The sequence below is a fragment of the Pelobates fuscus genome, chromosome 12 (genome assembly GCF_036172605.1).
Source record: "Pelobates fuscus isolate aPelFus1 chromosome 12, aPelFus1.pri, whole genome shotgun sequence".
In the NCBI taxonomy this organism is placed as follows: domain Eukaryota; kingdom Metazoa; phylum Chordata; class Amphibia; order Anura; family Pelobatidae; genus Pelobates; species Pelobates fuscus.
The window spans coordinates 119,345,825-119,373,791 of NC_086328.1; the positions used below are offsets into that span (position 1 = coordinate 119,345,825).

General features: G+C 43.7%; 2 protein-coding genes across 5 annotated transcripts in view; one reads left to right on the forward strand and one right to left on the reverse strand.

Moving 5' to 3' along the window:
• Positions 1-27,967, reverse strand: part of IFTAP (intraflagellar transport associated protein) — a 526,063-nt gene that overhangs the window by 39,148 nt on the left and 458,948 nt on the right. For 2 of the 4 annotated variants that reach the window (XM_063438036.1, XM_063438033.1), the window contains exon 1: positions 7,651-7,722. The exons of 1 other annotated variant lie outside the window; for it this stretch is intronic. The gene's annotated coding sequence lies outside the window, so the exon portion shown is untranslated. Of the gene's footprint in view, positions 1-6,261; positions 6,287-7,650; positions 7,723-27,967 lie in introns of those variants that run through there. One more of the 4 variants, XM_063438035.1, reaches the window with a different exon arrangement.
• On the forward strand, positions 1,009-11,690 carry RAG2 (recombination activating 2). Its single transcript, XM_063438030.1, has 2 exons — positions 1,009-1,116; positions 9,824-11,690. The coding sequence occupies exon 2, from the start codon at positions 9,845-9,847 to the stop codon at positions 11,396-11,398; it is 1,554 nt and encodes a 517-aa protein (XP_063294100.1). The 5' UTR covers positions 1,009-1,116; positions 9,824-9,844; the 3' UTR covers positions 11,399-11,690.

A 27,967-nucleotide genomic window follows, 5' to 3' on the forward strand; every position in this document is an offset into this window, starting at 1 on the left:
GTCAAGTTATCGATACCCAAATATTAATTAATGCAGACCAGGAATATTTCACTAAAGTGAGAATGGTCAGGAATTAAGTCAAAATAGCTGAATTTGGAAATTCTGTTTTATTTTTGGCTATTTTGTCTTTAAAGGACCACTATAGTGCCAGGAAAACAAACTAGTTTTCCTGGCACTATAGGGTCATAGGTCCCCCCCACTCTCAGGGTCCCACTCCTAAAACCCCTTCAGCCACTTACCTTTCTCCAGCGCCGGGCTACCTCTGTGCTGGGGAACTCTCCGCCTGTCGCAGGCGCATTCAAACAGCCCATATGAAAGCATTACTCAATGCTTTCCTATGGACGTTCAGCATCTTCTCACTGTGATTTTCACAGTAAGAATCGCGGAAGCGCCTCTAGCGGCTGTCAGGGAGACAGCCACTAGAGGCTGGATTAACCCGCAGTGAAACAAAGCAGTTTCTCTGAAACTAGTAAGTTTTCAGCTGCAGGGCTAAAACTAGATGGACCTGGCACCCAGACCACTTCATTGGGCTGAAGTGGTCTGGGTGCCTATAGTGGTCCTTTAAATTCAAAATTCACTAAAGTGAGAATTGCAAGGAATTCAAACAAAATCTCCATACGTCAAGTATTTATTGTATCTAATAACATGAATTGTGAAAAATTGCAATTTTTAATCCAAAATATCAGACTGAAAAATTTATCGAAATTCACATATTTTTTTCTGCTTTAGATTTGAAATAGACCTGTGTTCTGAATTCTCCACAATGTGGGGTTTATTGAGTAAAACTCTTACTTGTAAACTTTTCCTGAAAGTAAATTTAAAATCAGCCAATAGGCGCAAAAGAGAGAAATTTAAAAACAATTACAGCCGTTGTTAAGAAGTGAAACTCGGCTTCAGACTGGTCCTACAAAACCTTAAACAACTTAGAAAGTTTCAACTGAAGTTTTGAAGAAAGAAAAAAAAAAACCGTCACAGACAATTTCCCACATCAGTCTGAGGTTAGTGTCACATCTGGTCATTGTTACCAACGTAGTTTCAGCGACACACAAGCTACCTTCCCTAAAATAGCACTGCAAGGGAGGAACGCATTGAATTGGGCTCATTCACATACTACAGGTACGTCCATTCCTTTAAGGTATAATTCTAAAAGTAATTGTATTTTACTTTTTTTTTTAATTCAATACCTAACCTCCCCCCCCCCCCCCTCTAATAATATTGTAAAGCGCTATGGAATCTGTTGGCGCTATATAAATGGCGATAATAATAATCTACTACCCTATTCCTACTCAATGCTGGATTGAAACGTTTACACACTAAACACAGAATTGTAGCGAATTACATTTTTTGATGTTTAAAATGTAAACAACAATAGGTGATTTGATAACAAATTAAAAAGTCGCCTACTGGTTTTCTAAATTCTGAAATGAGAATTTGGGGTTTAGTGAATAAACCACCTGGGACACTAGAGGTATGTTTAAACTACATTTCGTAGGTCGGATTTTTTTTTTACATTTTAATACAATGAACAGATTCACCCCTTCCCAAAATCTAATGGAAGCACGGTATAAACCCGTTTATTGCATAAAGAAACCCCATATTTCAGAATTCCTTTATTCGTTGCAGACTCACATGTATCAAATATTGCAGAATACTATAAAGAATGATAACAGAGAGTGAATGAAAAAATATACCCAGATATGACATATGAAAAATAACATTTCAGTCTCTTGTAAAAATAAATAATTAAACAGTCATTCATCGTCATTGGGAACCTCTAGCCATCTAGGTGCAGATAAAACATCAACTGCCATCATACTGAGTCAACAAGTTACATGCTGGGTAATCTGTGTTAAATTACCTTTTGCTTTTTAAAGAATTTAGCAAATTTTCCTATTCCATTATTTAATTATACAACCACTATAAGAAGAAACTGTAAAAAATGATAGCATCCCACACCCATTCTACAGCGCTACAGAATCTGAGGGCGCTATATAAATAATAAAAGAATAATAATAATATTATTTTGTCTCATAAAACCAACATGCAAAAAGTATAATCAGCCTCCACCATTACGGGCACAGTGAGTTAAAATAGTATATGTGTTTTGGCTGTCTGAGCAAGATGTGACTTGCAGCTTAGCAATTAAACTTATTGCTCTCACATTACACAGTGAACATTGTGATCTTGATTCAAACATTATCTAAGCACCAAAATATGGCCTCGGTATAATTTATTTTGTTTAAACTTTATAAAATGATTTAATATTTTTAGATTACATTTTGGATAAATATTTTTTTTATTATTGTAATATTTAAATATTTTAATATTTGCAAAATATTAACATCATAAACATATAAAAAAATTATATTTTATACATATATAAATATTATTTTTTATTGTTATTATTATGTTAATATTTTGATTTATTCAAGAATATTGAATCATTAGAAAAACTCATCCAAAAATATTAAATTGACACCTATATTGATTAACAATCTTTTTTTTGTCTTATTGTATATTTAAATGTTAAACTTGACATGCCTTGTACCACCCCTTCCCCACTCCCCCTCCACCCTGCCCTCCTACCCTCCCCCACCAGTTAAAGGGTCTTATTCATGTGGTTAAAGGATTGGAGGATTCCTCCAGACATTTCCTAGGGTATTAATAAAACACCTTGAAAATATATTTTTTCCTATTGTGAAGCAAATTTGGAAACAATATTACCAGATCCACCATCACTGGGCACAATGTTTTTTTCATGCTGATTGGCACAACATAAAAAGTGTTGAATTCGCTTTGAATTGTTACTGTGGTATAAGTCTTTTTCTTTTCTGCAGCTATGAATTCTGCATGCCCTTTCACATGCTGCCCTTAAACATGTGCAGGGTGATAATCTGCATAACTCCCAAGTGTCCATATTTAGAAGGGGCAGTCCCTATTTCTTGGGCCCAAATCCCTCTGTCCACTTCTCTATGAGCTCTACAGAGATGGCCACCCATGGGCTGAGAAAATAATATTAAGAGGTTTAGCCATAAAACATCTGGGTAGGGTGCCAGAATTTATTCAATGTTAAGGTGATAAAGAACTGATGAGGTTGCTAAAGGCTCCCTATAAGCATGAATACAATATGTTATTAAAGGGATACTCTAGGGCCCAACGTGTTTGCCATTTCTAAAGCATTATGTAGATATTATATTAAAAAAATATACAAAACAAAAAAATACTCAACTTAAAGAAATACTCCACCACCTAGATACCAAAAAATAAAAATAAAAAATGAAATCATTGTTTAGTAGGTATAACCCAAATAAAAAAAATAAAAAATGCATGCATTTAATTGTGCATTTTTTCAATCGGGGTATATCTAAAACAGCTTGCAAAAACTACCGAACTCTTGACTGCAGCCTTTGCAAGTCCCCCCCCTACTAACCCCGCCTACACTTTCTGTGGCTGTCCAATCACAGGCTTTCCAGTACGGCTCAATGAGAAGTATTTGCAAGACAGGCTCTCTGGGCAATTGTTGCCTCTTGAGTTTATCTCCACTGAGCTAAAGAAACCAGGAAGTAACAAGACCAGGTGTCTGAGTAACAGCCAGTGGGGTGTAACAAGGTTAATTTATGAAAGTGCAAATTTCTATTGAAATCTGCACTTTTCGTAAAATGAAAAAAATTGGGAGACACTATTCAAACATAAAGCTTTTCAGCAAATTAAAGTGCTTAAGGAGTCAGGGGTGAACTTTTAAAAGCTGTGTGATTCTTCTGCTAAATAGACGCCTCCCAGACCAGGAAGAGGCTCCACCAATTACAAGTCTCTCACTCTAGTCAGCGGGTTTTCTACTTATACCACAAAGCCCGGCACAGCAGGAGTAAATGGGATTTGTCGTTCAGTCCCAAGTGTCAGATGATGAGTGGAACTATTCAATATGTTGATAGCGGTCAAACCAAGTGAAAGGAATAGACCCTAACGTGTTTTTAAACGCCTTTAATTGGCAAAGCCCAAACACCAGGGCAGTATGCGCCAAGTCAGGGGCATGATACAACACAATAACAACAACCTTGCTGATTTCACACAGAGAGCATTAAGCTACACTTGCACGGTCTGTCTGACCTTTCTATACAGTGTCCCATTATACCAAAACATTTATTTCACAACCACAATAAATTGGATCCAATAAATTATTCATCATGTAACATTTCATATAAAAGATGAATTTTAGCCGGGCTGTTTACCGTTCTGCACTCAGCGCTCAGTTATTTTAAGGGAATGTGAGATGGTTCCACAAACATGCAATTAGCCAGGAATATATTAAATTAGCTGGGATAATGCATCTCTTGTAGGTACAGTATAGAAGCTATTTTAGGAATACGTTGAACATCTGTTGGATTCAATAAATATGTAGTGAGCTTTATGCCGATAGCATAGAGTCATTTCCATGCATTTTATAGACCTAGCAAAATTCATCTAGAACTGCAGTTTTCACAAATATTTGTTGGGTGACACAGATGGAAAAAAAAATTAAATTAAAAGTCTCATAGTATCACACAAAACCTTTTTAATGGACGGACAGAATTTTGGAACAACAAGCATTTAGGAAATCCCTGTATCACTGTTTTAAACTTCATAACGTTAGTAATAGTATCTCCTAAAATCTTGCTTTTCCTCAATTCTGTAAATCCAGTAAAAAATGTTTTTAAAGATACACGATTACTGAATGAATCTAACAGATCTGCAGGGATCATTTCATGGATACCTCTCTATCTCAGCAAAGGGACTATTCATAATATCTCCAGCTGTAGGGAGACCCTTCAATGCCATCATCTCCCCTTATTCTCTGGCTGTGATGAAGGGAATCGACACAACATAAACAACATTGCTAAACTGTGATACAAATCTCAGTCAATTTAGAGATTTCTTCCAATATTGGTATAATTCAACTTTTACAATACTGACAGACAATACTGACAGACAAACATGCATTCCGGACCCTATAGTGTTAAAATCACCATCTAAGCCTTTCCCACCTCACCCCCGTCCTCCCTTGCCTCCCTAAATATAGTAAAATCTTACTTGTATGCACGTTTGCAGCTGCTGCCTCTGCCCCTGAGCTGCCTGCTTGGCTGACATCATCGGAAGTAGTGGTCTGAGTCAATCACAATGCTTCCCCATAGGATTGGCAGAGACTGTCAAGGAGGCAAATCAGGGGCAAAGTCAGCACAAGTCAAACACAGCACTGGCCAATCAGTATATCCTAATAGAGATACACTGAATCAATGTGTCTCTGTGGGGAAAGTTCAATGTCTGCATGCAGAGGGTGGAGACACTTAATGGCAGTGCTGCACACTGTGCAGCACTGCCCCAGGAAGCACTTCTAGCAGCCATCTGAGGAGTGGCCAGTGGAAGTATCCCTAGGCTGTAATGTAAACACTGCAATTTCTCTGAAAAAGCTGTAGTTGTTCTGATGACCATAGTGTCCATTTAAGAAAAAAAACTGTCATTATCGCACTTCTTGAGGGTGGGTTACAGAGAAACCATTAACTAGTGTGGACAATGGAGATGCTGTTGTATATAATGCCCCTTGGTCCCGTCAATTTCTTATCCTAACTTTCCTTCCTATTGGTCTCGCTAAAGTGCGGCGGATTATGGGGCTGCGGAGATAGGGGACGCTCAGTTTCATAGAACACCCCAAAGTAAAATGGAGTGCAATTTCCACCACCTTAAAGTGGCTCTGTCAGCTTCTGGGTATTTGCATTTTGATGACATCACCACTTGGCATGCGGTGCCCCAGGTGTGCAGTGCAGGTGAGTTATACTCCCCGGGCACCTCCATATTCTTTCTTCAGCTCCTGGCTCTTCATCTGTCTGGAGGCCATATCAGTGATGTACTCTGGTGCATGAGCAAGATTATAACACTGTTGTCTCTGGAGGATCCCAAGAGACCGAAAAGGAGCTCCTTTGTCAAGCGGAGGGAAAATACATGAGACAAAGGACTCCCCGTTTTGTCTTATGATATCTTTTAGTAAAATTCCAACACAGCCAATGTGAGTGTTTCAGAAAGATGTTATCTTTATGAAATGCTAAAACGCAGAATTGCCACCTCTCTGTAAGGGAGAGTACCTCAATCCCTCATACCAATAAATGCTATTAAAGGACTAACTGCGTTCACCTGTGTTAAAAGCAAAGCAGCACTTATCCAAAGCTAGCCAGACTTACGATGTAATTCAAAAAATAAGAATGTTATGAAATAAAGGAACACTATACAAACCTGTACTCATAACGCTATAGTGCCCCTGTTCCTAATTGTATTCAGGGCCCCAGTTTGCCATAAAAATATTTATTCAATTTGTTTACATCACAGAGACTCCCTCGGCGCTGCCGGCCTCTCCACCTCAGCGTCATCAAGGAGTCACGGTTTCCTCCAGCAATGGTTCAATCGAATGCTCCTTATGGAGGAGCAATAGGAAAATGATGCTCATGCGCGGCAAAAGTCCATTCAATGCATCTCATAAGAATGCAAAATCACTTGAATGACTATTACCTGGTTAGTACAGCGGAAGTGGCTCAGTAGAACAGCCTCTATAGGAGTGTTTACCGCTTCAAGGTAAACATTGTTCTTTATCCAAAAGCGCAAAATTTCACCTTGAAAGGTTAAACATACAGGAAGACCGCAAACAGAAAACATCATTAAAAAGAAAAGAAAAATGTAATTTTAGTAGCCGTCAGGTTGTGTAGTATCCAAGATGTGACAATTTTTTAATACATGATGACTTTACAAACTGTACAATTTGATGTGTCTGTGTGATAGGGGTAAGCAGTGATTGGCTGCAGGAAAGCAATGCACTCTGTGTATCTGTGTACAACCTGCGTATAAAGCAGGAATGTCAGATTCAGCTTTTTTCCTAAACACACAACTTGTACACAATGCTGTCATCAGCATTAATTAGTAGTAGTAGTAGTAGTAGTAATAAAGCACCAACAAATTCCACAGCGCTGTACAATAAGTAGACTAACAAACAAGTATTTGTGATATGAGGAGTTGGACACCCAGGAACAGAGGGTGTTGAGGGCCCTCATGAGACCATTTACAAAACCCTTGGCCACAAACTGCTATAAACACACTGCCATACACACATTAATACTGATGCGCACACAGGTAAACACTGCCAGACACACATACACACACCACAAGAGACATACACACACAGAGATGTACACTGCCAGACACACACACACACACACACACATTGCCAGACACTCACACGGCCAGACACACACACCCCAACCCCAGATGCACACTGCCAGGCACACACACACAGAACACACTGATATATATATATATATATATATATATACACACACACACACACACACACACACACACTGCCAGACACACACAGAGATGCTACTGCCTGACACACACTCACACACTCTGCCAGACACATACTCCCAGGCGCACACACACACAGTGATACACACACACTGGCAGACACCGTACAGATTAGTGAATATCCCTGTCGCTGTATACATTTTCATGCTTTACTATAATCTGTGGTTAATCTGAATTAGTGATTATTCCAGCAGTATATATGATAAGAGAACCCATGAATCCCAGTGCTGCACCCTCCATATAATAAAACTATAAATATAAACATACCCAGTCTCCCCTCCTCTGTGCAGTTACAGTCACTCACTCCCATACACAGGAATCCAGAAAGACAAAACCAAGGTCGCAGAGGCTGCTGGGAGATGTAGTTCTATTCCCGGTACATAGTGTAAACAAACTGGATAAGAGGACTCTTTCTCCCAAGATGCACTGCACAAAGTATAGCCCTGCCTGCTGTATCTTTACAGAGAGGCTGTTGCTTAGAGCAACCCCAAACACTAGTTTAACCCTTTAGCTGCTGGACTGCTACTGATTGCTTATTAGAGCAACCCCTAACATTAGTTTAACCCTTTAGCTGCTGGACTGCTACTGATTGCTTATTAGAGCAACCCCCCAACATTAGTTTAACCCTTTAGCTGCTGAACTACTACTGATTGCTTATTAGAGCAACCTCCAAACATTAGTTTAACCCTTTAGCTGCTGGACCGCTACTGACTTCACAAATAGTGTATTATAGATGGCGATAGTATATTATAGATTTCAAACTGCCAAATGTATATAGTCTGAATTATTATTATTTTTGGGAGTCTAAGAATTAAAAAGTAAATAGCCATTAAAAGTTAATGGTTTAATATTCCTCTATCATTGCTCTGCTTTACAATGTCACTGTACTGCGCTTCGGAATATGCTGGAGCTTTATAAATTATTACCTGCCAAACTTGCTTGACCCCTCCCCCCTCCCCCCTCCCCCCTCCCCCTCCCCCCTCCCCTCCCCCCTCCCCCTCCCCCCTCCCCCTCCCCCTCCCCCCTCCCCCTCCCCCTCCCCTCCCCTCCCCTCCCAGGAAGGTGGTGGTCAGGCCAGGCAAGAGAGCACGCAGCCCAGGGCAGAGTGCAAGGGGCATTTGCCCCCGTCAAAGCTGAGGGCCCATCCCTACAGAGGGCGTCCAGACTGATTGTTAGCATTCCCCCCAATAGCAGAGCGACACTATAGCGTTAGGAATACAGTTTTTTTATTCCGAACACTATACTGTTCCTTTAAGGCAGCAGATACCCCTTGCAGTTTGATACATTCCTTTATCTGCATTCTCCTTAGACACACTTTTAATCTGTTACATATTAATGTGTTTCATTATAATAATTTCTTCTCAATAAACATTCACAGCAAAAACTATTAATATATCCAGACAAACGTGGGTTATTTACAAAACTGAGATGTGTTGGGAAATCAGAGAATTTCAAGTTTCAGGCCAAAATTCATTGATAGCAAAAAATCTCCAACTTGGTTATTGTTGCGACTTGACTTTTTTGGCCTCAAATTTGAAATGATTGTTCAGTAAATAATAGTGAGAGCGTGATAAAAATTAAAAAATAAAAATACGAACGTATGAGAAATCAAGGCATGAATGACAAAATGCCATCAATAACCCTGCCGACTATAAATCTCACAATCCTTATCCGGCATCTCCCCAAAACATGCCATCAAAATAGCGGAGCTTTTAAACGTAAAAAACAAACAAATAATCTTTGACTATTAAACCCTCATGTTTGCATTCTATTCTATTGTGAACACAGTGGTAGGTGGCTCTATTCTGTATATCCTGAAGTGGAGGTTTAACAAACAAATCCCTTTTGTATGTAATTATTTATTTACCTTTTTATAGAGGGTTATATTTCCTTTACGTAAATACCCGTCTTCAAAACTATTAAAGGGACACTGTAGGCACTTTTACCATTTCATCTTAATAATGTAGTTATTGTGCCTGGAGTCCTCTGGCACTGTGCCTCAATTCAGTGTTAAAACATTTTTCAAGCAGTTTAAAACTGCACGATGGTCCCTGGCCGCCCACCGCCCGGCCCGCACTAGTGGTGTGGCTAAGGCAGAGATTACACACTTCCTTTTTTTTTAGACACTATAACAACTTTAATGAGATGAACCAGTTTCAGTGCCTACGATGTCCCTTTAAATAATTTGAAAGACCCAAAATATGGGCAGTTTCACAATTAAGACTACAATTCAAGAGATGCGCTCCATTTTACTAAGATATTGCATTAAAGTGACAAGATTTTTTTTAATTAAGGGAAGAATTAGAACTAAAATGCACGCTATGGGGCGACTTTCTGTAAATGTATATCTCCCACTTAAAAAATAACTTTTCTGTCCACTAGTTTACAAAAACAATAAATATTAAAGGACCTAATGATTTTTTTACATTTATTTTTTTAGCTATTGACGTCTGCGTTCGTAATGACCCTACAGATAGTGACAGCTGTCAATAATACCACACTGATCCAACCTGGGTTTTCACTGCTGCGTTTTGGGAGCCATTTATTTTTCTTTGGACAGAAAGGCTGGCCAAAGCGTTCATGCCCCACAGGGGTCTTCTTGGTGGATTTAAAAAACAATGAACTTAAACTACGCCCCACCATGTTTAACAATGACTCTTGCTACTTACCTCCTCTGAGGAACCCAGCTGTCTGCAGTCTTCCTACAAACTCTGGCAATGAAGACACACAGTATCTTATACATGGAGGGAAGACACCGAACAATGAGTTATCTTCCAAGCTATACATGATGTCTGTGGCACCACTGACCAACAAGAAAATTATTCTTTGCTGTTCTGAGAAAGAGATAGAAGGAGACATCCCAGAAGCAAGATATGGCCATTCCATGAATGTAGTACATAGCCGAGACAAATCAGCAGTGGTAATCTTTGGTGGAAGGTCTTACTTGCCATTGAATCAACGAACAACAGAAAACTGGAACTGTGTGGTTGACTGCCAGCCATTGCTTTATCTTATTGATCTTCAGTTTGGATGTTCAAGTTCTTACTTGATTCCTGAACTTCAGGATGGAATTTCCTTCCATTCATCATTAGCTAAGAATGACATTATTTATATTTTAGGAGGACATTCATATGAAAATAATCTCAGAGCCCGAAACATCTATAGGATTAAGGTTGACCTACCACTTGGGAGTCCAAAGGTAACTTGTGAAGTCCTACAAGGCAGCATTTCCTTCTCCAGTGCTATTGTAACCAAAACCAGCCCTGATGAGTTCCTGATTGTTGGTGGGTATGAGTCTGACAGTAATAAAAGACTTACTTGTAACAGAGTTTCCCTAAGTGATGACTCTATTGATATCCAAGAATTTGAGTCTCCAGATTGGACAGCGGAGATTAAACATAGCAAAACTTGGTTTGGTGGTGATATGGGCCATGGAGTAGTTTTAATAGGTGTCCCAGGTGATAATAAGCACCAACCTTCAGAAAGCAACTTCTACTTTTATGTATTAAACCTTGGGCAAAATGAGGACTTGATGTTGCAGTCATGTAGCCAAGAATCTCTAGAAGAACAAGAAGACTCAATGCCTCTTGAAGACTCTGAAGAGTTTACATTCAACATTTTTAATGAAGATGTGTATAACGAAGATGATGAAGAAGATGAGTCAGTGACTGGATACTGGATTACATGCTGTGCGGACTGTATTGTGGATATAAATACTTGGGTACCATTCTACTCTACCGAGCTCAACAAACCAGCCATGATCTACTGCTCTAGTGAAGGTGGGCATTGGGTGCATTCCCAGTGTATGGACCTATCAGAGAGTATGCTCGTCCATCTGTCTGAAAACGATATCAAGTATTTCTGCAAGGAACATGTTAACTTGGCAAGAGGCCTTCAAACACCAAAGAAGGACAACCCTGTCATGAAGCCATCAATGAAAAAGGTTGGGAAGAAGCCATTGGTCAGGAGATTGTCAGAAGTAAAGAAATCTTTTCTCAGACGTTTGTTTGATTGATTACTTTGATTTCTGTGAGATTCAGTACTTTGATAACCCTAAAGATTTATCTCAGTAACCAGAATTTTTAATGCTAATTAGAACTGAAAATGTATACAGGTATACAGTAATGTGATTAAAGCCTTTGCAAAATGTATAAAAAATATTTCTTTTAGGATGTAATTTAAAACAGTTCTGGGAGTACAACTCAGTTGATTTTTAATGGGACATGGTACAGCCAAGTTATACACAGACCCCCAGCAGGGGGTCTCCGTACAATTACACACAAACTCCTCCCCTGTGCCTGGGAGATAATTGAGTTGGTACAGTTCTTGACTCAATTATCTCCCAGGTACAAAAAAAACACACAAGTTTAAAACACCCCACAAACACATTTTAATATTTAAGAGCCCCACGAAAGTTACATCACCGAATAGCAGGGATTTGGGGGAGGTGTCACGGCAAGGGTACATAATTCATCCTTGCACTATAGAATATTGCCATTTAATGTAATCTGTGTAGTGCATATATGAATTGGCTGCCTGGTAGAGGTGATATTGTCAATTTCAAAAGGGGTTACTAGTTCGATTGTAGGGGAGGCCAGAGCTTACAACCTAAATTCCTCTTTGAAGCTGGGATCCCAACAGAGCTATTCTGTAAGGTGTGAGAAGTCACAAGTAAGTGACAAACACACGGACACCCGTGAACAAGTGATAAAACACAAGAAAAAACGTAACTGATGGGTACACGGCTTCCCAAGGTTATCTCCCAGCTGATAACCATATAACAAGACTGTATAATTGATGGGAAATTTTGGGATTCTGCTAGTGTACCTAAAATAGAGGACAAAACATAGTGCAAATATTGCTAAAACACTGTAATGAAGCTTCTAATGATCAGAATGCACTCACATATTCCGGAAAAATAAAGCGTATTATGGGTGCCTCCCCTTGATGGAAATGGGGGGTATGTTCCTTTAAAATGTCCTCCTCAAGTGATGGCCAATAGGGTATCCAGATCAGCAAGGAGATCCACAAACAGCAACCAAAAGGAATACTTTAAAGGCAATTTATTAACTTAGAAAAGGTATAAATAAAATATCATAAAAACAAAATTAGTAAGAGATGCTGGTCCAACGCGTTTCGTCCTTATACAGAAAGGACTTCCTCAGGGACCTCTTTCAGTAAAATACATTCAACAGGTACATAAAATCAACACAGCATCCTAAAACGCTAACATTACAAAGATCTTATATAGGGCTAATCCCTTCAAGTCATTGGTGGAATAGTGGGTGTCTTCTAATCTTGCAGCTCTAATTCGTCTGAGTTTTCCCCTCAGGTGTAGCCGCTTTGCCGCAATGAAAAAAGCCGGGTCCATTCAAGCCACCGGCCGCTTCCGCATTCGTCATACGCCACGCTTGTGTCACGTGTTTGGTTGTTCATCACGTGATCGTCGTGCGTTCCACATTCGGAGCGAAAAACATGACTGTGCGTTCCACAGCATAATGGCAATCTAGAGAAGCAACTTTCTTATACCTGATGTTCGTTTGCAAGCCACTAAGAATAGAAGACTGTTAGAATTAATTCTATAATCACATGGAACCTCCTAATGAAAAGTAATATTAGTATGTCCTCTAAAAATAATCGATTTAAAACATTATTTAAATTAATGAGAAAACTTCCTATCCAAGTATTGTCATTCATAATCTCTATTATAATTTTGCAAAAGGTGATAATTAATTCTTAATGATAATAATAATGAAAAATAAATAAATAATAATAATGTATTTATATATTAGCAGCAGTATTTTTTATGTTTTATACGTGACAACAATTAAAGTGACATAAATGACATACCTCAGTTGCAAATCAATTTTATATAAAGTGGCATGAATATTCATTTATATATTCAATAACATATCCATATTGTGTAAGTGGCAGGAATGATTGAGCTCCCAGTATTTGTTCAATCTTAAACAAAGTGACATACAGATCATTATACACTTTAACTACTCAACCAGTGTTAGTGTGTTTTTTTTTTGTATTTATATTATATATTCAAATTGTGTTGTGTTATATATTTATTTGAAGACGTAAAAATTCAGTTAATTAAAAAAACAAACAATGTCCATATCCACATTTAAACCCCTAGGGGTAAGAGTGCATAATCTATGAATCCAATACGATTCTCTTTGTGCCAGTTTTTTCTCTTTGTTACCCCCTCTCCAATGGGGTTGGATTTGTTCTATCCCTATACAACGCAATCCCTTTAACCCCTTAAGGACCAAACTTCTGGAATAAAAGGGAATGTGTCATGTGTCCTTAAGGGGTTAAACAGAAAGCTGGACAACTATTGCAATGGAGGGGAACTGAATGAGTATCCAATTTTTTCAGTATATTATTTATATGTTCTAAAAATCTCACTTTCAGACATCTCTTTGTACGACCAACATATTGGCTGCCGCATGGGCACTGTAGAAGATATACCACACAGGTCGTGCGGCAGCCAATTTCTGATTTGATAGGAAAGTGTTTCCCTGTCACAAAACTATTATATGATGTAGCTTTATCCGTATTAACTTGTGAACAGGCTTTACAACTTTTACAGCCCCTAAAACCCTTTAGCCCTTTCTTTGGTATTACTTTTAAACCCATTTCTTAAGGCGTAGCTTGGTGCTAATAGATTTTTGAGATTTTGTTTTTTCCTATAAATGATCTTTGGCCTATTGGATAGATGTTCCCCCAAAATGGGGTCCTCTAACAATATGGGCCAGTATTTATGTAAACTCCTCTTTATTTTTGGATGGTCCATGTTATATTGTGTGAAAAAGGCTTGTTTGAAATCTTCCCCTTTATTCCTTCTACTAGGGCCGTCCATTAAAAGCTCATTTCTATTTCTTTTAGACATCATATGAATTTCTCTGTTGATCTGTTTTTGGTTGTAACCTTTCTTGACCAACTTGTCAGCTATATGTTGGGCCTGTATCTAAAAGTCCTCAGTATGCGAACAGTTCCTTCTTACTCGAGTAAGTTGCCCCTTAGTGATGCCCTTCAACCAAGGCTGGTGGTGACAACTACGTTTATGAACGTAGCTATTCCCATCAGTTGGTTTGAAGAAGCATTTAGCATTTTATCTCATTTTCCTTACAGAATAAGGTAAGATCTAAGAAGTTTATTTCTCTGCGGTTCCACACAGGGCAGAATTTCAAATTATATTTATTCTGATTGAGGTGATCAACAAAGGTCATAAAAGCAGAATCTGACCCCTTCCAAATGATGATCACATCATCGATATATCGCCGCCATAGGACCAGGTTCACCACCCAGTCATGCCCCCGACGTACGCAGAGGTCTTCCCACCTGCGCATGTATATGTTGGCATAACTGGGGGCGAACCTGGTACCCATGGCGGATCCTACCAACTGTAGATAAAAAGAATGATCAAAGAGGAAAAAATTATGTTCCATTATAAACTGGATACCCCACAAAATAAAAGATCTGAGACCAGAAGAGATGTTTTCATCCTGGTATAAATAAAAGGCCACTGCCTCTAGCCCAAGATTATGGCTAATGACCGTGTACAGTGAGGTCACATCTAGTGTGGCCCAACTGTAGTCTTCCTGCCACTCCAAACTTTCGATTTCCTGTAACAAGGATTTTGTGTCCTTGGTGTATGACCATGCCATTTGTGCAAATTTTTGTAGGTAGGAATCTAGGAAAGCAGACAAATTGGCCGTAATTGATTCGATCCCGCTGATTATTGGGCGCCCTGGGGGGTTTGTTAGATTTTTATGGATCTTTGGAATAAAATAAAAAATGGGAATAACCGGATAAGGATTCCAAAGATAATCAAAATTCCTTTTTGTAATGATGTTTTCTTTTCTAGCCTCTTCTAAGAGAGTTTTTAATTCTATATTAAAAGCCTGAGAGGGGTCATTTTTAAGTTTTTTGTAAGTTTTGCCATCAGCTAGAATGTTAAAAGCTTCTTGGCGATAATATTGCTCTGACATGATGACTATTGCCCCCCCTTTGTCTGCTTCCTTTATAACGATATCCTCCCTAGAGGTCAAATCTTTTAGAGCTGCTTGCTCCCCCTTAGTTAAATTTTGTACTTGGTTTCCACCTCTTTTCCTCTTACCTACCCATTTTTCAAAATCCTTTTCAACCAGGCTTTCAAAAGTTTCCAAATGTGACCCTTTGCTATGTGCAGGGAAAAATTTGGACTTGGGTTTGAATTTCTTCCGTATATCATTGGGCTCATTGTCATCTTCATTTTCAATCGGATTGGGGAATTTTAAAAAATGTCTGCTAACTGTCATTGATCTAATAAACTTTTTAAAATCAATGTATAGTTGAAAATCATCCGCCTCTTGATTAGGGGCGAATTTCATTCCCTTCTCCAAAAGCTGCATTTCTTGTTCTGTCAAATTGGTTCCAGACAAGTTAACAATCCCCCTTTTTAGTTCATCCCCTGATATTTCTAATCCCTCCCTAGGTTTCTCTCCTGATCCTCTGCTCGCTTTCTCTTTGGTGGGGATTCCCTGTACACAGGGCCGGCGCGTCCATAAGGCGGCACAGGCGGCCGCCTTAGGGCGCACCGGCTCCGGGGGCGCAAGATTTCAGTGACCGGCAGGAGGGAAGCTCTCCCTCCTGCCGGCCACCATCTCCGCCCCCAGTGCAGCAGGGCTGCGATCAGGCGCTGCGAGGGAGCTCTAACCTCTCTGCTCTGCTCCCTCGCGCGCTGTCTAGTGATCAGGGCCGTCTTTACCGCGGGGCAAACGGGGCAGCTGCCCCGGGCCCAGTTACTCCTGGGGGCCCGAAGCAGCTGCACCGGGGGCCCCGCCCGCCTCAAACATTTCTCCCACCCGCCAGTGCAGCCACACACTAAGGAGGCCCACCGGGTGGCCCATGCACTAAGGGCCACCCGGTGGGCTTCTGTCAGCAGGGGCCCGGTCTTGCGCTCTGGCGCTTTAAGAGCGCGACCGGGCCCTCTTGCTTTTCAGCAGCCGGCTGGGAGGAAGTGACGGCTGCGCGTCACTTCCTCCCATAAAGAGAGGAGCCGCGCGGGAGGAGGAAGAGGCAGAGCAGAGGGGGTCTGGGCCGAGCTAGCCAGACCCCAACTCCCAGCAGCTTCAGCCACCCTCTAAGGTAGAAAACTGGGGGGTGGGTTTTATAATGTAAATTTTGAGTGTGTGTGTGTGTCAGTCAGTGTATGTGTCAGTATGCCTGTCAGTGTGCGTGTCAGTGTGCGTGTCAGTGTGCCTGTCAGTATGTCTGAGACTGTCAGTATGTCTGTCAGTAAGTCTGTCAGTGTGTGTGTCAGTAAGTCTGTCAGTGTGTGTGTCAGTAAGTCTGTCAGTGTGTGTGTCAGTAAGTCTGTCAGTGTGTGTATCAGTGTGTGTGTGTCAGTGTATGTGTCAGTATGCCGGTCAGTGTGTCTGTCAGTGTGTCTGGCAGTGTGTGTGTCAGTATGCCTGTCAGTATGCCTGTCAGAATGTCTGTCAGTATGTCTGTCAGTATGTCTGTCAGTATGCCTGTCAGTGTGTGTGTCAGTTTGTCTGTCAGTATGCCTGTCAGTGTGTGTGTCAGTGTATGTGTCAGTATGTGTGTCAGTATGTCTGTCAGTGTGTGTGTGAGTATGTCTGTCAGTGTGTGTGTCAGTATGCCTGTCAGTGTGTGTGTCAGTATGTCTGTCAGTGTGTGTGTGTCAGTGTATGTCAGTATGCCTGTCAGTATGTCTGTCAGTGTGTGTCAGTATGCCTGTCAGTGTATGTGTCAGTATGTCTGTCAGTGTGTGTCCGCATGCCTGTCAGTGTGTGTGTCGTATGTCTGTCAGTGTATGTGTCAGTGTGTGTGTGTGTCAGTATTCCTGTCAGTGTATGTGTCAGTGTGTCAGTATGTCTGTCAGTGTATGTGTCAGTGTATGTGTCAGTGTATGTGTCAGTGTCAGTATTTGTGTCAGTATGTCTGTCAGTGTGTGTGTCAGTATGTGGGTCTGTATGCCTGTCAGTGTGTGTGTCAGTATGTCTGTCAGTTTATGTGTCTGTGTAAGTATGTCTGTCTCTATGTGTCTGTATATCTGTGTGTGTATCTATATGTTGTCATTGTGTGTGTATCTGTATGAAGTCTGTGTCTGTATCTGTGTATCTGCCAGTGTGTCAGGTGTGTATATGTGTGTCTGTGTAACTGCATGTGTGTCAGTGTTTGAATCTTTGTGTATGTCAGGATGTGTATCGGTGTGTCTGTATGTGTGTCAGTGTGTATCTGTATGTTGTCTTTGTGTATTTCGCTGGTATGTGTGTCTGTGTATCGGAATTTGTGTCAGGTTGTGTATCTATGTGTCAGTGTGTCTATATCTACTTGTGTGTTTGTGTGTGTATATGTGCATACATCTCAACATTCACACGCTAACACTACACACAAATACACCCCTGCATTCAAGCTTCAGCACTACATACAAATACACGTCTGTGTTAAACACCAACATTATATGTATACACACCCCTGCATTCAAAAACCAACACTAGACATAAATACATGCTTACATTTAAACGCCAACACCACATACAAACATATTCCATACAAAAACCTGTTTACATTGAAACATACAAAAACTGCTTAGTGTTAAATAAAAACCTGCAAACATGGGTAAATGGTAGAGCCCCAGCTGTCAAGGCATTGCTGGAGTTGTACGACAGATGGGGATCTACCTTTTAAACATCCTTGCAATAGGGAGGCCCAAAAAAATATTCTTGCACCTCTCTACTTTAGGTTGCCACTGTATTAAGGGTGATAACGTGAGTGCACGCCAGGGGAGGGTGTACAGGGTCCAGGGGGCCCAAGCAAATGCTTTGCTCAGGGTCCAATCAATATTAAAGACGGCCCTGCTAGTGATGCCGCGGGAGCCGGAATATGACGTCATATTCCGGCTCCCGCGGCATCAGCAGACAGCCCGCGAGGGAGCAGAGCAGAGAGGTTAGAGCTCCCTCGCAGCGCCTGATCGCAGCCCTGCCGCACGCCGCCCAGCAGCCCCACTGGACCCCAGGGAATGATCCACACCAGCTCTCCAGGTAGGGAGGCTGGGTGGATATTATTTATGTATTAAAATAATTTGTGAATGTATGTGATGTGTCTGTGTGTGAGAGTGTCTGTGTGTGAGAGTGTCTGTGTGTGAGAGTGTCTCTGTGTGAGAGTGTCTGTGTGTGTGAGTGTCTGTGTGTGAGAGTGTCTGTGTGTGAGAGTGTCTGTGTGTGAGAGTGTCTGTGTGTGTGAGTGTCTGTGTGTGTGAGTGTCTGTGTGTGTGAGTGAGTGAGAGTGTCTGTGTGTCTGTGAGTGTGTATGTGTCTCTGTGTGAGTGAGGGTCTGTGTGTCTGAGTGTGTATGTGTCTCTGTGTGAGTGAGTGTGTGTGAGTGAGTGTCTGTGAGTATGTGTGTGTGTGTGCGTGAGTGAGTGTATGTGTTACTGTGAGTGACTGTGTGTGAGTGTATGTGTGTCTGTGAGTGTGTGCATGAGTGAGTGTGTGCGTGAGTGAGTGTATGTGTGTCTGTGAGTGTGTGCGTGAGTGTATGTGTGTCTGTGAGTGACTGTGTGTGTGCATGAGTGAGTGTATGTGTCTGTGAGTGACTGAGTGTGTGCGTGAGTGAGTGTATGTGTGTCTGTGAGTGATTGTATGAGTGTTGCATGTGAGTGTGTCAGTGTATGTGTGTGTCTGTCAGTGTGTGTTTGTGAGTGTCTGTCAAATCAGTGAGAGTATCTTTGTCATTGAGTCTGTGTGTGACTATCAGTGTGTCTGTCAATGAGTGTCAATCAGTGTGTGTGTGTCAGATCAGTGAGTCTCTGTGTTTGTCATTGAGTGTGTGTGACTGTCAGAAGAACACTAAGGGACAGGGAAGGGAGGGGACCAATAATGGACGGGGAGAGGGGCTGGTTAAGAGGCACATAGGTGAAGATGTTATTTTTGAATGGGGGGGGGGGCGGAAAAATACATCTTCGCCTATGTACCCAAAAATCCTTGCACCGGCCCTGCCTGTACAAATGAGAGAAGCGATTGGGATGATCCCACCGTTTCTCTCGTGGCTGGAAGTAGTTGGTAATAGTCTTCTCCTTTGGAGCTCTTGATCTCTCCTGAAAATTTTCATTTTCCCTGATCTCCAAAGGATTCCCTTTTCTACTCTCATCTTTATTCCTCACCACCTGTGCATAGGTACCAGAGGGGTTATCCCTTCTATGTGGGTGTTGGGTAACGTCACTGATAACATCAGTGTCGTTCCTATCTATCCTTCCTTTGAAGGATGATTGTCCCCCCCTTTCTGGGTTTTTGTGTGTAGTATCCCTTTTTCTTTCTGGAGAACCTTTCTCAAAGATCCTAGGGGTTATGAATGACAATACTTATGAATGACAATACTTGGATAGGAAGTTTTCTCATTAATTTAAATAATGTTTTAAATCGATTATTTTTAGAGGACATACTAATATTACTTTTCATTAGGAGGTTCTATGTGATTATAGAATGAATTCTAACAGTCTTCTATTCTTAGTGGCTTGCAAACGAACATCAGGTATAAGAAAGTTGCTTCTCTAGATTGCCATTATGCTGTGGAACGCACAGCCATGTTTTTCGCTCCGAATGTGGAACGCACGACGATCACGTGATGAACAACCAAACACGTGACACAAGCGTGGCGTATGACGAATGCGGAAGCGGCCGGTGGCTTGAATGGACCCGGCTTTTTTCATTGCGGCAAAGCGGCTACACTTGAGGGGAAAACTCCGACGAATTAGAGCTGCAAGATTAGAAGACACCCACTATTCCACCAATGACTTGAAGGGATTAGCCCTATATAAGATCTTTGTAATGTTAGCGTTTTAGGATGCTGTGTTGATTTTATGTACCTGTTGAATGTATTTTACTGAAAGAGGTCCCTGAGGAAGTCCTTTCTGTATAAGGACGAAACGCGTAGGACCAGCATCTCTTACTAATTTTGTTTTTATGATATTTTATTTATACCTTTTCTAAGTGAATAAATTGCCTTTAAATCAGGGAGGGAGGGGGAGAAGATTACAGGGAGGGAGTGAAGAAAATTACAGGAAGGGAGGGGGGAGTGGAGAAGATTGGAGGGAGAAGAATAGAAGATTACAGGGAATGAGGGGGGAGTGGAGAAGATTGGAGGGAGGTGGAGAAGAAGAGAAGATTACAGGGGGAGAGGGGGAGAAGAAGAGAAGATTACAGGGGGGGGAGAAGAAGAGAAGATTCCGGGAGGGGGGAGAAGAAGAGAAGATTACCAGGAGGGGGGAAGAAGAGAAGATTACTGGGAGGGGGGAGAAGAGAAGATAGGGAGGAGGAGAAGAGCTTACAGGGAGGGAAGGGGGGAGAAGAAAAGAAAATTACAGGGGGGGAGGGTAGAAGATTACAGGGGGGAGAAGAAGAGAAGATTACAGGGGGAGAAGAAGGGATTACAGGGACGGGGGGAGAAGAAGAGGAGAACACAGGGAGGGGGGGAGAAGTGGAGAACACAGGGAGGGGGGAATAAGAGGAGAACACGGGGGATAAGAAGAGGAGAACACGGGAGGAGATGAGAACACAGGGAGGGGGGGTTGAGGAGAAAGTGGGGGAGGGAGAGACCACTAAAGGAGGGAGGGGGTGGTGGAGAGACCACTAGGGGAGGGGGGTGAGGAGAGACCGCTAAGGGAGGGGGGGTGGAGGATAGACCACTAGGGGAGGGTGGAGGGAGAGGAAAGACCACTAATGGAAAGGGGAGACGAGAGATCACTAATGGAAAGTCGGGGAGAAAAGGAGACCACTAAGGGAGGTGAGGGGGAGAGGAGAGACCACTAAGGGGCAGGGGAGATCTCTAAGGGATGGAAGGGAGAGCTCTATAGGACAGGGGGCAGGACAGGGAGCTCTTTTACACTACGCACACACACACACACACACACAATGCATCCCTATACACACAGAAACACAACATGCTTCCCTTACACACAGAGAAACACACAATACATCCATTACACACACACACACACACACACACACACACACACAATGCAACTCTTACACATAAAGACAATGCATCCTTTGCACATATACACAGAAACACACAATGCATCCCTTACACACACATGCAAACACACACTGCTTCTCTTACACAGACACAGAAACACAATGCATCTCTTACACACACTCAACGAACCCCTTACAGACACACACACTGCATCCTTTACATACACAGAAACACACTTTGCATCCCTTATGCATACCAACACAGATTCACAAAATGCATCCCTTACACACAACAAGAAACACACAATACATCCCTTATACACAAACACACGCTGCTTTTTATCCCTTACACAAAAACACAATGCTTCCACTACACACAAACACACTGCATCACCTACACAAACTGGTATCCCTATACACTACATTCCATAAGCACACACATTAGATTCTCTACAGTAACACATAACACATGCCCTACACACTACACTCCCTGTGAGCGAACTCATGGGTGGAACGTGTAGGTGGACTTATGGGTGGGCCTTAAGGGCATACTCAGCGTCAGGCCCTGGGGCCCAGACCTTGAGCTGTGTAAGGGGCCCCAAAAAATGGAGCTGCTTGCCGTTCTCCCAGAACATTGAATTTTGTGACCACAGTTACAAACAGACTCCAGAGATCCTGTTCTACACCAGACCAGTGGAGCCAGACTGCAGCCAGAGCCCATCACCATCCTCATCTGGTTGTAAGTAGGCAATCTAGTCTATTATTAGTGACACTAATCTCTAATTTACCTCACATTAAAGGGACACTATAGTCCCCAGAACTACTGCAGCTTAATGAAGTGGTTCTGGTGTCTATAGTTTGTCCCTGCAGGCTTTTTAATGTAAACACACACTGTGTGCAGCACTGGCGTTAGTTCGTATGGCAGATCATATGGGTGGGGCATTGTGATGTCACTGGGGGGTGGGTGGGAGAGGAGGGGGGGGGCGGCAAATCTTTCTTTTGCCTAGGGCGGCAAAAATCCTTGCACCGGCCCTGAGTAGATATACCTCCAATGAAAACGTGCATTTATTTAATAATTCAGTTTTTATTTGGGGAATATCTAAAAACAGATCTCGTGTCTGCAACCTTTACAATCCTTCCCCTTCTAGCCCTGCCCAGACTTTCTGTGGCTGTTTAATCACATACTTCCCAATGCAGCTTCATGAGAAGTTATTGCAAGACAAGTGCTCTGAGCAGAGGCATAACTAAAAAAAACAAAGGGCCCCCCCGTGCGAAAATTGCCCTGGGGCCCCCACCATACATCTCTCCCCCACCCCATACGTCCCTGCCCCCCCCCCCCCCACACGTCCCAGCCCCCCACACACATGCAGACAAACAGATACACATGCAGACAGATACATATGCAGACACACACATAGACACACACACACACAGGCACACACCTGACACACACATACAGGCACACATACTTGTAGACACACACATACATACACACATACAAACAAACACACGTGCACACACACACATGCATACAAACACACATACACACAGACACACATACACACAGGCACATACATACAAACACACACACAGAGACACATACATACAGACACACATACATAGTGAAAAAAAGGTGAAGCGCTGTATATCTTAAAAAATGGGAATATATAAGAAAAAATGGATAATACCTTAATATTACTATTTCACTATTGTTTAAAGATAAGAATTTGGTGTCATAGCTGCTGACTCACTTTCTTCACATCTATATAATTAGCGCTAGTACTACCCCCTTTTTTTTGACACATACATACATACACACAGATACACATACATGTACATACATACAGACACACACATACATACAAACACACATACATTCAGACACATACATACATACAAACATACAAACACACACATACATACGTACAGACATACACACATACAGACACACACAATTACAAAATGTTTTAGTCACCCTCCTGTTTCCTACCTTTTATGTGCAGGGGGGTGACTTTCCCTGGGGTCCAGTGACTCAGTGACTCCTACCGCGCAGCTCTCTGTGATTGCTGGGAGGAGGTGACCGGGGCAGTCACTTCCTCCCTGCGCTCTGACCGGGCCCCCTGAAAATTAATTTCCACTGGGTGGCCCTAACAGCATGGACCACCTGATGGGACCTTAACGTGTGGCCCCAGCGGTTATTAGGCATGGGCCGGGGCCGCAACACATGGCCTGCGGGGTCCGCAGCGCAGCAGGCCCAACCTGGAGTGATGGGCCTGGTTGTAGCTATGACCCCTGTGACCATAGTAGTTTTGACACTGGCTCTGAGCAATTGCTGCCTCTTTAGTTTAGCTCCACTGAGCTAAACACCCTGGACTGGTTGTCTGATTGACAGTCAGGGGGGTGTAATAAGGTTAAATTATAAATGTGTATAAATGTGCCAATTTCTATTGAAATCCACACTTTTTATAAAATGAAAAATGAGGACACACTCTTCACCCGTAAAGCACTTCAGCAAGCTAAGGGTTAAGGGAAGCTAAAGATAATTAGACACCATTTCTGAGCATGAAAAGTTATCTAAATAATCAGAAGAAGGGGGCGTGGTTTGGCCGTGAACGAAGATGGCCGCGTAAAGACCGAGCTCCGACCCACTCAGCTAATAAAGCGGACCTACACATAAGCACGGCACGAAAATGGGGCGCACTAAACGCCCAGACGGATCCCAAACACCCAGGCACCCAGCAACTGCCGCACATACGGGCCCCATGGATGGCTACCTGGCTCCGGCACCCGCCGAATACCACGAGGCAGCCGGCGCAAGCATGGCCGACTCCCCGACCACCTCACCAGTACCGGAGACGGCTGCACCCACGCTGGCGGACATCAGTGCAGACATAAAGGCAATTAAAGCCCTGGCAGCAGCAATGGTAACTAAAACAGACATGCAGACCCTATCCGAGAATCTACACTCAGCGATCCGCACTGAGGTAAACTCTATTAAGGCCGAAATCTCCACACAGGCCTCCAGGATACAGGCAGCTGAGGCCTCAGTGCAAGCTGTTGGGGAGAGGGTTGAAGCCTCAAATCTGGCCATACATAGACAGGGCAATATCCTCCTACACCTTAGACGCCAAACCGAAGATCTTGATAACAGGGGCCGCAGATCGAACATTAGGGTCCGTGGCCTTCCGGAACCTGAAGGGGCGGAAGCCATAGAAGCAACACTACAGTCGCTGTTCCGCGACATACTGGGCCCAGAAGCGCCAGACTCCATAACATTTGACAGGGCGCATAGGGCTAACAGAGCACGCACGTCTGATAACGCACCGAGAGACATTATATGTTGCCTCCACTCCTATAAGCTGAAGGAGAAAATTATGAACAAGGCCCGCGCAAGGCCCACCTGGCGTTTCAATGGCGCAGAAGTTGCCCTCTTTCAAGACCTATCTCCCCTCACGCTTGAGGCTCGTAGGGCACTGAGACCCATCACAGCACTACTCAGGGATAGAGGGATCCCATACAAATGGGGTTTCCCCTTTATGTTATTAGCCAGACATCATGACGACTGGTTCCCGCTACGCTGGCCGGAGGAGGTGCCCAGGTTCCTTCAGCGCCTCAACCTCCCACCTACAGAGGTCACCGACTGGATCCTGGGGCCACTGGACCAGAGGCAGGGACTTCACACCCCGAACTTACAACGAAGACGACGAGACGTCACACCTAGGCGCCCACAGGCCCGCAGGCAACTGATGCCCACGGACCCGGAGGAATAAAGTTCTACCCCCCCACCTGTATCCTCCAAGCAAGGAAGACCGACCAGGACACACTAACGTACCACGGCCCGCTGACAACCACAGATGACATCGCTATCCCGTGTACACCAGATGCCAGATAAGTACTGTTTACGCACACACAAGTAAGGGGACTTGTTCATGACCGGGTGCTACAACACTCCGCTAACACGCCCCTGGGTGAGGAAAGCTACCCCAAGTTGTTTAGGGAGGGGGGCCTGTAGGGGGGGGGGACTCACCGTTTGGCCTACCCATGGGATGGGGTATCTGCAGGGCATATCCCGCATGTGCACGTAAGACACAACCTATGTCGCTATACGGGACTATTGAACTGCTATACACACGTGCACATATATGGAGACTTCCCTAAGGCAGGGTGTTGCCACACATTCTCAACATGCCCCGGGAGACGGGAGGCTGCTCTAAGTTGTTTGGGAGGGGGGCCTAAGGGGGATAGGATGCACCTTCTAGCTTGCCCGCGGGATGGGACTCTTGCGAGACATGCCCCACTTGTGCACGCGGAACACGAACTAGATTGCCCCATGAGACTGCTGGTTATTCACGGGACACTCAAGCATTTGATGTATTATGGTTTTACTGAAGCTGTGCTGCGAGCTGGTCCGGTCGTAGCTGTAACTTATCACCAGCTATGGCACCAGAAGGGGGATAGATGGAGGGAGGGGGGGAACGAATGGGGGATTCTTATGTGAATATTGCTTTTATTTCGTTGATATTGTTATGCCGGGCCATATTGGGTGTGAAAGCTTTATGGGCGGGAGAAGGGCGGAGACGCCACGGGGACATAGGGCTACGGAAGGGACGGGGGCCACGAAGTGAGCTTACCTGGGACTACACCTACGAATGTACATATAGTATCAGATTTCTGGGGTGGGGGGGGCGTGGGGAGGTCGGGCTGGGAGGGGGGGCGGCTGATCTCTGAATAATGTTACGATGTGAGGTCATATGTTTATTAGGTAGCATTGTTTATACCTTGCAATGTATGATAAGACTCACTTGCGATGTTCACTTTTGGCAGACAAACACACGCACTCCCATACCACCTGACTCTTGCCCTCCCCCCCCCCCCCCCCCCCCCCCCATGGATGGCCAGCCCCGCTTCCTGCCCCCGGAACATAGGAACGGGGACGGAGCCCGATATGGGAGACAGGGGGACTAAGACCGAACTCCCTGTGCGGCCGGCCCGGCCAGACACGGCCCAAAATTCGAACTACCTTACGACAGCAAAGGGCTATCCGCCCCGACACAGGGTAGAGCCAGCAGCCACACGTACCGTCTATCCCTACAGTTGTAGACCCATTCCCCCATACTTCGTGACCGTAATACTCGATTTTTTATACAAGTATTGGCCATTAAATTCAACTAAGGAACATGTGGGACACGGACACTCCTTTGAGAGTACACACACTACTACATCACTGGACACTGTACATCCATTACTGACCGGACAGTGACACAAGACATCTTCGGCCACACCGCCACCCCGACATACACCTGTGTAGACCACATTACTGGGGGCCCCAGGACCGTGGCTGCCCTAGCCTGATAGGGAACGGTACGGTCCTGTTATCCACCCAGCTACACAGGACACCCTCGAGTGGAGGAGTTAACTTTAATTCTTATTGATAACGTAACACTGAGCACTCACAACAGGGGCCTCCTGGGACGGGCTACACTGGGTGTGGGCCGAGCCGCCCCCAACTCGTGGGACCTATAACTTACGAAGGTTCTACCTTTCATCTTCTTTAACTGCACTTACAACCTTCTTCTTTTTTCTCTTCCACCCTCCCATCCCCCCCCCCCCCCCCCCCCCCTCACACCGACAGGCAGCGCGCGCGAAGGCCACTGGACCCAGAACACCTAAACACGACCGCGGAGTCACCAGCGACCTCGCCCGCACTATCCCAATGGCGTACACAGCAGCGCCTCTACATGTCCTTACGCAAAACTGCCGAGGCCTTAACTCACCTGAGAAGCGCGCACACCTCCTACGAGAACTTCATCGCAAACGGATCTCGGTAGCAATGCTACAAGAAACACATCTCAAATCCTCGGACACCCATAGACTGAAAGACAGAGTTTACCCAATTAACTATCACAGCACTCATCCCGAAGCCCGCAAGGTGGGAGTTGCGATACTGCTGGCCGCTAATCTGGCCTTCACTCTGCTGGACCGACAGACAGACCCCAACGGTAGGTTTCTCTTCATCAAAGGCACGATTAAGGGGAAGACATACACCTTTGCCTCTATCTATGCGCCAAACGCAAAACAGGCGATGTTCCTATGCAAAACATTCCGCCAACTGGCAGCATTCACGGAAGGCACCCTCATCATAGGGGGGGACTTTAACGCACCACTGGATCCGTTGCTGGACTCCTCGACGGGACACAGCTGTATCCCACAATCCGCGATTAGGGCCATCAAGAAGACCATGCGAGACTCGAGATTGGTGGACGCGTGGCGGACCATTCATCCAACAACCCGTGATTTCACGCACTACTCCGCCATACACAGAAGATACTCTCGCATTGATTATATTCTGATCCAACAAGAAGGCCTCCAACACATACAGTCGGCAACAATCGCACCCACACCGTGGTCAGACCACAGTGCAGTGGCCGTGAAGCTTGACTCCCCGCTGTTCAGGCCTGCCAAGATGGAGTGGAGACTAAATGAGTCGCTCCTCTCGGATCCGGGTGTGCTGGCTGACCTGACCGAACACCTCACTAATTACTTCAGGGAAAACGACACGGAAGAGGTATCAAAAGTGACGCTATGGGAGG

What these genes read in the sequence shown, in the direction of transcription:
- RAG2 (XM_063438030.1), top strand. Translation starts at nt 9,845, where the DNA reads ATGACCCTACAGATAGTGACAGCTGTCAATAATACCACACTGATCCAA.